This window comes from Pholis gunnellus, assembly GCF_910591455.1.
Source record: "Pholis gunnellus genome assembly, chromosome: 7".
Taxonomy (NCBI): Eukaryota; Metazoa; Chordata; class Actinopteri; order Perciformes; family Pholidae; genus Pholis; species Pholis gunnellus.
This window is the reverse complement of record NC_136533.1, coordinates 27,544,056-27,554,599: the sequence shown is the minus strand read 5'-3', so window position 1 is coordinate 27,554,599 and position 10,544 is coordinate 27,544,056. Positions and strand designations below refer to the sequence as shown.

The window sequence follows — 10,544 nt, the reverse complement described above, 5'->3', positions numbered from 1 at the left end:
ATCGATCTAAAAAAAATTCTAAATAACATCTCTGTTTGAATTTGCATGGTTGAATCTTGGGGTTAGGGCAAAGATTTGGTCCATAAGCAGCTTTTTAGGTGACAATTTTTGCTAGCTTATCCAGAAAATGACGAGATGACATATTGTGAGCTAACGAGAACGCTCTGATAGGTCGTAAAGCCCTGCCCCCCTGAGTGAAATACCAACTTTTCAGTGAGCTGTGGATGTGTGCAGCTTCCTGGAGTGGGGTTGCCACCAGGTATTTGGACACCACTGTTTAATTGTAATTTTTCCCAAGGAGATGATATTAATGTGCCACTCAAATGCATAGGGGGGCTATTCTACTACCGCAATGCACTGCAGGTCAAGACAAGTTTATTTGCATAATCCAATATTATTTACATTGTCCAAACTGTGTCAAAATAGTTCTGCCTTGCAAAAGCTCTCTGAGAAGACAAACAAAACATCATTAGGATGAGGTTTTCAGGTAGGTGGGGGAGGGGTTAGGGTAGAGGTCAAGGAGCCAGTGCAACCGCACAGAGAAAAAACAAAGCGGTGTTAGGACATGTAGGCTACATAATGGCTACAGTAGATTGCCATTACATGCTAACAGTGCATGTAATGGACTATTAGCACTATTATTGTCCTGCACAAGTGGCCACCATAATCAATTACTGAAGGGCCATATGATGCAGGATGCAAAAAGACTTGTTTGACGACAGACTGTAGTTTTGCCTCGTCTCCGTGACTGAACTGTGTGTGAACTGTCCCGGGATTAAGCACCACAATGAGGGGTGACACACTGTGTGCGGGTAGGGTATAGGTGCAGAGGGCTGCTTACATAGCCAAAGTGACAGACACACACACACACACACACAAAGGATCACAGTGAGTGTCAGACACACAAAACAGGTGAATTTATAAAGGCCTACATTCACTCTGGTTAAAGTTGTGTATTTGTGTTGTCGCAAAAAAAAAGTATTTTTTGAAAGTATTTTTACTTCACTACATTTCAAATGGCATATGTCCTATCCGTGTGAATGGCAAACATGAAACAGAATGTGGTTGCTGTTTTGTGCATATCTATATCTATATCTACAGTGGGGAAAAAAAGTATTTAGTCAGCCACCAATTGTGTAAGTTCTCCCACTTAAAAAGATGAGAGGCCTGTAATTTTCATCATAGGTATACCTCAACTATGAGAGACAGAATGAGAAAAATAAATCCATAAAATCACATTGTCTGATTTTTGAAGAATTTATTTGCAAATTATGGTGGAAAATAAGTATTTGGTCAATAACAAAAGTTCATCTCAATACTTTGTTATATACCCTTTGTTGGCAATGACAGAGGTCAAACGTTTTCTGTAAGTCTTCACAAGGTTTTCACACACTGTTGCTGGTATTTTGGCCCATTCCTCCATGCAGATCTCCTCTAGAGCAGTGATGTTTTGGGGCTGTCGCTGGGCAACACGGACTTTCAACTCCCTCCAAAGATTTTCTATGGGGTTGAGATCTGGAGACTGGCTAGGCCACTCCAGGACCTTGAAATGCTTCTTACGAAGCCACTCCTTCGTTGCCCGGGCGGTGTGTTTGGGATCATTGTCGTGCTGAAAGACCCAGCCACGTTTCATCTTCAATGCCCTTGCTGATGGAAGGAGGTTTTCACTCAAAATCTCACGATACATGGCCCCGTTCATTCTTTCCTTTACACGGATCAGTCGTCCTGGTCCCTTTGCAGAAAAACAGCCCCAAAGCATGATGTTTCCACCCCCATGCTTCACAGTAGGTATGGTGTTCTTTGGATGCAACTCAGCATTCTTTCTCCTACAAACACGACTAGTTGAGTTTCTACCAAAAAGTTCTATTTTGGTTTCATCTGACATTCTCCCAATCCTCTTCTGGATCATCCAAATGCTCTCTAGCAAACTTCAGACGGGCCTGGACCTGTACTGGCTTGAGCAGGGGGACACGTCTGGCACTGCAGGATTTGAGTCCCTGGCGGCGTAGTGTGTTACTGATGGTAGCCTTTGTTACTTTGGTCCCAGCTCTCTGCAGGTCATTCACTAGGTCCCCCCGTGTGGTTCTGGGATTTTTGCTCACCGTTCTTGTGATCATTTTGACCCCACGGGGTGAGATCTTGCGTGGAGGCCCAGATCGAGGGACATTATCAGTGGTCTTGTATGTCTTCCATTTTCTAATAATTGCTCCCACAGTTGATTTCTTCACACCAAGCTGCTTACCTATTGCAGATTCAGTCTTCCCAGCCTGGTGCAGGTCTACAATTTTGTTTCTGGTGTCCTTTGACAGCTCTTTGGTCTTGGCCATAGTGGAGTTTGGAGTGTGACTGTTTGAGGTTGTGGACAGGTGTCTTTTATACTGATAATGAGTTAAAATAGGTGCCATTAATACAGGTAACGAGTGGAGGACAGAGGAGCCTCTTAAAGAAGAAGTTACAGGTCTGTGAAAGCCAGAAATCTTGTTTGTATATAGGTGACCAAATACTTATTTTCCACCGTAATTTGCAAATAAATTCTTCAAAAATCAGACAATGTGATTTTCTGGATTTATTTTCTCATTCTGTCTCTCATAGTTGAGGTATACCTATGATGAAAATTACAGGCCTCTCTCATCTTTTTAAGTGGGAGAACTTGCACAATTGGTGGCTGACTAAATACTTTTCCCCACTGTATATCTAGATATAGATATAGATATGGTTAGCTAGGAGCAGCATTAGCAATAGCAACGCAAGTGTCAACAGTAGCACAACAGAGGGGCAGCAGTACGCAGGTCGTAGCGACAATGTCACCATTAGCAGCGTACTGTAGGTTACAGCAGTAGTAGTGCTGTGGTGTTATGACTCCAGCGTCATGTTCCGCCCCCATCCCCTCCTCTGTTGTGTCCTCCAGCGTCGTCAGGTTAGAGGAGGACGGTTACACTGGCACCTCACGCTCACATCCCATACTGGATTTACCGGACTCCACCTGTCGCGAGCGCTATTTTTTCTCTCTCCCTGTCCGTGTGGTAGCGAGCGATAACAGCGCGCTCTCTGACAGGACTGCACGAGACGCAAACAACAGGAGCGAGACCTGGCTGTTTCTTTTTTTTTTTTTTTGTAAAACCAAGTGCCGTGGGTTAACAGACAACTCCAGCTCTGTTCGCCTGCTTTATGTTTAGATTTGTTTTTGTCAATTTTCCCGAGGACAGAGGAGGAAACAACCATAATTCCGGTGGATGGTTTTTATCCGCAGTGCCTCAGCCAAGCAGCCAACCGGGGAAGCAGAATGTCAAGGCAGCAGCAGCAGCAGCAGCACCGGACACCGTTAAAACTCACCGACAACGTGGTGGAGGTCAAGAGCAAAGTGAGTGTCGAGGCTAATGGGGACATTCGGCTGTTAATGTAAGGTGGTAACGAGAGGATACGGGGTCCGGTTCATGCTACCGCTCTCCGCCCGGTGTACACTGACAACAAACGACACCGACATAACCTTCGGCTGTCGTTCATAAGATGGGCTACGTGACGTCTCTCCCAGGCGTCGCTCTTCACACACACGGACCTACGCAAACGTTTTACCGTTCGACGCTGCTAATTCAGGGGACCGTTTCTGGATACATGAAAGGGCGGTCTGCGGTGCAGCTATCAGGCGGCCCGAGTGTGTCTACTGTCGGCTACACTCTACTTGTCCCATTAGGCTGTTTTACTGTAGTGTAGTACTAGCTTACTTTTAAGCTACAGTGATACGTGTATACTGTGTCACGAGCCCACCCGTACGCAGGTACCGCAGGCTACTAGTCTGTAGTTTTAAAAGCCTATTTTATTTGAGTGTTTCCTTTTATTTTTTGGAGGCTAATTTTCCACTAATTGAGAAACAACAGGCGTTTCTGCCAGCTGCAACTTTGCATTTTAAGGTGCATGCATAACATTCAAAACATGGTTATCCGAGTTGTTCCCGTGTGACAGGTCAGATAGAGCTTTCATTTTCATATGACAACAAGTTAATATATCACTGAAAATCACTGTCGGTAAAAAAAAGATTATATGCAGTCAGTCTGGAGCATTTTCATTTGAATGGATTCTCAGTTTGTGTTTTCATTGGTTGGTTACTGTGTCTTGGAGCTCCATACATTGTCATTGAGAGACAGCGCATTGTGTCCACATGTCCTTTGACAATATTACCCTCTTGTAAAGATGCATATGCCAACAATCCATAAGAGTACTTAGAGCAGCTAAAGCATCAAAACAATACTTATTACATTAATAATGCACCGCTGTGGAAGGAAGCATTCTTCACATGACTTTCCCACTATAATGAGGATAAGAAAGTGAATGGTCAGCAGGTTTTGCAGTTATGGAGTTAAAACTGGATGATGATGATGATGATGATGATGATGTTGTGTAGCTAGCTGCTGTATCTTAAACAAGAGCAGTTTTTAAAACACGGCTGTTAAGAGACAACCTGCAGTTCTGCGTGCTGAACGTCTCCTAGTAAAGAGTGGATATTTTCTCTGTCGTTGACAGCCCCCTGACCACATACTGAAACAGGAAGTGGTAGCGGGGGCCTGGGAGCGCCTCCTGACCTCTGCAAGCTCTTCTCCAAAAAGGATCACAGTTTAGTTTCAGCGAAGAGTAATGAAGGCCAGTATTCACAGTCATTTTGTGCACAAGATGAGAAATGTGTGTAGTCTTTGGTTAATAGATTGTGTATTTTAACGAGGTGATGAAGCTTTAAGTCCCCTTATAGAGACACTGATGTGATGAAGAGAATGTTGAAGATCTGACCAAGATGAGGAGTGGATTTCTGATGAGCGACCGTACCCGAACCCTGAAATCGCAGCTGACGGCAACAGAGAGGAGAACATATTTAAAGTTTGACAGGCTGATTGGAGATAGTGGCGAGATCTGGTTGGCTCAACTAAAAGAGCTTTGATCAGCTGTTGTAAGAATAGAATAGCGGGAGGAGTGAGCAAGAGAGAATTATGAACAAAGGAAGCATGAAAGTATCCGTTCTCAGAGACAGTCATGTTGATATCGGACACACGTGCATCTTTTACATTACATTACAGTCATTTAGTTGACGCTTTTATCCAAAGCGACTTACAATGCAGATGCTATCACACCGTAGGCACAGCTACGGGAGCAATTTTTGAGGTTAAGTGTATTGCTCAAGAATACATCGACATGTAACCAGTGGCGCCAGAGCCAGGGGTTTGAACCTCCAACCCCCTGATTGAAAAACGGCCCTGCTCCCCACTCAGCCACAGTCGCCCCCACATTTACACATGAAAGAAAAATCCCAGACTCTTCCACACAGCGAGGCGTACAGTTTATTAATGAAACACTGGTATCAGATCGGATCTCACTATTGGAGGCCGATACCCAAAGCCCAGAAAACAAACCTTTCAACACTTGAAGGATTACCATCCAAAGGGCAAAGTTTTCAGGATTTGAAAGGAATTACTTCATCAACATATCCATCTCACTAAGCATGGAATAAGGATACACACACACACACACAAACACACACACATAGTCAGACCTACACACACTGTCTGTAATGGTCTGTCTCATATACGGTTTGTTCTGAACTGCTAAACATCATCTCCCTCTCTGTCTCACTCTCTCTCTTTTTGTGTCTGTCAAATAGTCACGTCACTTAACCGCTCCTGCTTCTTGTTCAGAAAGTGTTAATAATTAACCGTTTTACCGACCATAAGCAATTTGACCAATTAATGCTATCAGTTAAACATCAAATGAAAAATATATATACATCATCAAAAAAATCAGAAAATGTGTGTGTATATATATATATAATCAGTGCTGGGCAACGAATACAATGATTAATCGCGATTAATCTCATTGTTATGTGCAAAATTCAATAATGACTTCAAAAGTAGTGTATTGTGCACTTTTATTTTAAAAGTACTGCTATATGAACAAAAGTGCAATAACATTTGGTTTGCAAACACTTTAAACAAATAAGGTGCTTTTTAACAGCAGTATTCCCTTTACACAGTAGCAGTTAAAATACAGTTATGATTCTGATAATAGATATTCAGCCGGTGTTCACAACTTTATCTTCATGTGTGTAAGAGATGCAATTTGAAATATACACCTTGAAAACTGCAAACCTATCTACGTCAGGTTTTTTTCTTTTTTGTTGTGTTTGTTAAATTCTCAGTAGCAATAACTAAATGATATGCTTATTATACAAATTCCAAACAAAAACACTTTAAAAACTCTAAAAAAATTATTTAAATGAGTCATTTCTTTTTTTTGTATTTTGGTCAGACACATATGCAACGCTGATTACCATACTATGTGTGGTATATGTTATAAATGTATGTTGGTACATAGAGGGCGATAAGAAGCTGTACTTGGAGGGACTTAGGACCCAGGGGAATGTAGGTGAAGGAAATAGGAAGAGACGCCACACAAACAGCTGTTCACCACTGGCTGTGTTAAAAAGGTCCACTTAATAATAATAATAAAAAACTACGTTAAAGTAATTGTCGGCATTAATTAATTAATGCGTTAACGCGATAATAACACGTTAACTTGCCCAGCACTAATATATATATTACATTTACATTTTCAGATTTTTGCTGCTTCAAAATAAAAGCTTTTGAATCACAAAATAACGGAGGCGTGTTATTGTGAAAATTTATAGTAAAATGTGTTTATCCCCAAATTAGCGTAGCTTCGTTAACGGCTATTCTTCAATAAAACAAGTCTACCGATACTGCAAGGAGGAAGAATACGCAGCAACAAAACAGGGGGGGGAGGACTTTTATTGTGAAGAATTTAAGAGGAATTAAATGTGTTTATCCATCGTTTTACAGCCGCTGCTTTGACCACGAAATATATCCGATCAGGCAGGTTGACACAGTTGGACACAGCTAAGTTCCACTCTGGGTGATTCTGATCGATGGACTGTAAAAAGAAGTGGACGTAGTCGTCATGACGTCACCCATTGGTTTGTGGACTAGAGCCTTCGTCGTTTTGGCCGTCGCCATCTTTGATTTTTTGCAACCGGTGAACGGAGGTGACCATATTTGGAATGCAGAGGAGTGACGTAGAGATGCTGTCTACGGCTCTGGTAGCGGCAGAGACCTGTCAATCACAAGGTAGCCAAGCCTTAAAAGTATACACTGCTTTTATCAGACTTCTTTCTGCAACCAGAGGAGTCGCCCCCTGATGGTTATTAGAAAGAGCAGTTAGATTTCAGCGCACAGTTTTTCTAGTGTTTGACCGTCTTCAAGTCTCACGCTGAAGTCAAGTCTGAGTTGTGATGTGATTGGAGGCAGAGCCCGCCGTCCTCCTGCACACATTTTTTGTGTATTATTTGAGGGGAAAAAACAAGATTTTACATGAGGAATTGATCAGCAGCCTATCACACTGGTGATTCATTATCATGTTGTCGTCATAATCTGAATAAGACTGAATAAGTTCCATTGTGGCATTAATAATGGCTCCATTTTCTCGTGTGCAGCTCTGCACACCAACACAGTGAGTGAGACAACGTTCCTGTTAATCCATTTACATAATAACATAAACCCGCCTTTCCCTACAATAATCCATTTAACTAGACTGGAGTATTTGCAGTGTTGTAATTAGCTCCCCCCTCAAGACAAAATGTTTCTTGTGTGCTGCAATCACACCTCTGCACTAACTACTGGTATGTGTGAGTTACAAACCCACAGTATACCTTTGAAACAAGGCCATTGACCTCTTCCATGTGAAATTGTGAAACACTTTGAGAGTGCACACGGTGCCCTTTAATTATAGGCTGCCTGTGTGGAGCACACATGCAGTACCTGTCCTGCCAGCTCCAGAGAACAATAGGCGTTTTATATCCTGGAAAGGACAAACCCAGCATACGTCCTGCTGGCAGCTGTCGATGAAAGATGCTTTTCTTTTTCCTTGAGCTGAGGACAGGCCCGACTTGACCAGAGTTCAAAAGTTCAGACTAATGCCGGATTACGCAATATTATTGTCAGTTGAAACCAGGCGGCAACCTCCGGTTCTGCCGAGTGAAGCCAATGCAGAAGTGTCTTAAAACCTGCATTCTCTCTACTGACCAGCAGGGGGCGACTCCTCTGGTTGCAAAATTAAGTCTGATTGTATAGAAGTCTATGAGAAAATGACTCTACTTCTTTATTGATTTATTACCTCAGTAAACATTGAGTTTATGGTCTCAATATCTAGTTTCAAGTCTTCTTCAATACAGCATGATGTTCATTTTGTCAATTATGGTCCATTTAGAGTCAAACAGACCATAAAGCAGGGTATGCTTTAGGGCGGGCTTACTGTGATTGACAGGTCTCTGCTGCTACCAGAGACGTATCCGGTGTCACTACGTCACTCCTCCGCATTCCAAATATGGTCACTTCTGTTCATCGGTTGCAAAAAAGACGACGGCCATAATCCAAGATGGCGACGGCCAAATCGCCGAACTCAAGGCTTCAAAATGGCAGTCCACAAACCAATGAGTGACACTCCGATGACTACGTCCACTTATTATGTACAGTCTATGAAACCAACCTCAACAATGCCGAGGAGGGAATGTAATAATTTGTAAACTCGTATCTCATATTCATGGCCTACTTTTTTTCCTTTTACACGAGCCCTGCAAAGAAACAAGTCAATATTTAAATGAAACGGAGGTTGAATATCCTGTTAACTGTTGGCTGCAAAGTATTTTCTCAGATGAAGATTTTTAAGACCTTCTGCGTCTTAAAACTAATTGACCGTCTTTGTAAAATCCTCCAACATGTTGTAGTGCTTTTATCAGTGAACTATTTGTGACAGTCACATCACATCATGCGCGCCTCGTGCCGGCTTCTATGGCGACTACAAATGTAGGAATTAATCTGTCCGTACGAGTGCTTCTCAAATTAAATCCCAAACTGTCAATGTCTGTCAGTGTATTCGATTATACAAGTCGATCCTAAACTGAGGAGCATCTGGGGGGGGGGAGTGGGAAGCCCTCGTTTTCATGCATGGTTGTCTCCTCCAGTTCGAGGCGGAGTACCGCCGCTTCGCCCTGAAGAGGAACGGCCTCGGCGGCTTCCAGGAGTTCTACCGCCTCCTCCAGACCATCCACCGCATCCCCGGCGCCGACGTGCTGCTGGGATACGCCGACGTCCACGGGGACCTCCTCCCCATCAACAACGATGACAATTACCACAAGGCCGTGTCGGCGGCCAACCCGCTGCTCCGCATCATCATCACCAAGAAAGGTAAGATGATTAAAGGCTCTCTCATACAACAGGCTGCTCTACCTGTGGGCTGTCCCTCCTCGCTTTCAAGCATCGTGTGTGTGTGTGTGTGTGTGTGTGTGTGTGTGTGTGTGTGTGTGTGTGTGTGTGTGTGTGTGTGTGTGTGTGTGTGTGTGTGTGTGTGTGTGTGTGTGTGTGTGTGTGTGTGTGTGTGTGTGTGTGTGTGTGAGAGCCAGGGGCTGTGCACAGTTGCAGGGGAAGGTTCCTTGTTCTCCACATCAAACAGGTTTTGTTCTTTCAACACAACACCACCTGATGATTCTCTGCTTTCATGCAGCTCTCCCTCTGGGTAGTTCGTGGATTGTTTTTTCTTTCTTTCCATGTCTACTTCATTAGATGGCAAAGAGAGGAGCAGAGACACTGTCAGACATAACATCACTTCAGAGTTTGTGTCGGAGAACACAGTGGAAGTGTTGAATTCGTATTCTGTTAAGCTTTAAAGTATCATTCTTGACCTTGGAAACAGCAGTTGACAAAAGAATACCAACCCCTCACTGGCTGTTTTGACTGTATTAGACGGTCTTCATCAGCAGAGCTCATTTGTGGATGTTGAAACTTATTATTCTTCAGCTTCAGAAATGAGCTTGTTAGCTATCTGTTGTGGTTGATTTTTGTATCCGCAGTATAGCCTGTATTGTACTGATAATTGTAGTCTACTTATAACATTGAATCCCATATGAAAGGATAGCATACATTCCCATTTATTTGGTCTCATTTCCTGAAGTTGTTTTTAGTAATTAACATTTCTATGTTTTCTATAACACAAACAAAAAACGCTCTTTCACCCATCATATTAAAATGGGCAGGTGGTCAGCTTTGAGGCTGTTGTTGTCATTTAAGTATAAAATAATGAGGTTAAAAAGAATTGAATATGCTGAAAATAGCTTTTTTAATGTTTATTTATAACTCATTTCGGCTACTTGGTGGAGTGCACTTGGTTTAGTTAATCTAGAGATAACATGCAGAGTAGATCGATTTCCTCTGGTTGACAGCAGCCCGAGCTAACAAATGACATTTTGATTTTGTTCTAAGTGAATGTGGATCACTGATGGTGTGGCAATTAATATAGTGAGGAAAAATCTCAATAAGCCACTCTTAGATCTTGTTCAAGTTCTGTTCAGTATAAAATCTGAGTATCAAAGTAAACACCAAGCTCTAAGAACCCATTTGGCCTGGATTGATTTCTCTCTGGGAGGTGGGGGAGGTGGGGGTGATGGGGTGGTGGGGAGGTGGTCAGTGAGGTCACTGATTTTAATTCCGTCTGAC

General features: G+C 42.8%; 1 protein-coding gene across 1 annotated transcript in view; it reads left to right on the top strand.

The window, feature by feature from the left end:
- The first annotated feature begins 3,028 nt into the window (after positions 1–3,028).
- Positions 3,029–10,544, top strand: part of pard6a (par-6 family cell polarity regulator alpha) — a 30,048-nt gene continuing 22,532 nt past the window's right edge. The window contains exons 1-2 of the mRNA XM_079162755.1: positions 3,029–3,361; positions 9,017–9,239. Of these exons, the coding sequence (XP_079018881.1) occupies positions 3,284–3,361; positions 9,017–9,239 (301 nt within the window). The 5' untranslated portion in view covers positions 3,029–3,283. The remainder of the gene's footprint in view (positions 3,362–9,016; positions 9,240–10,544) is intronic.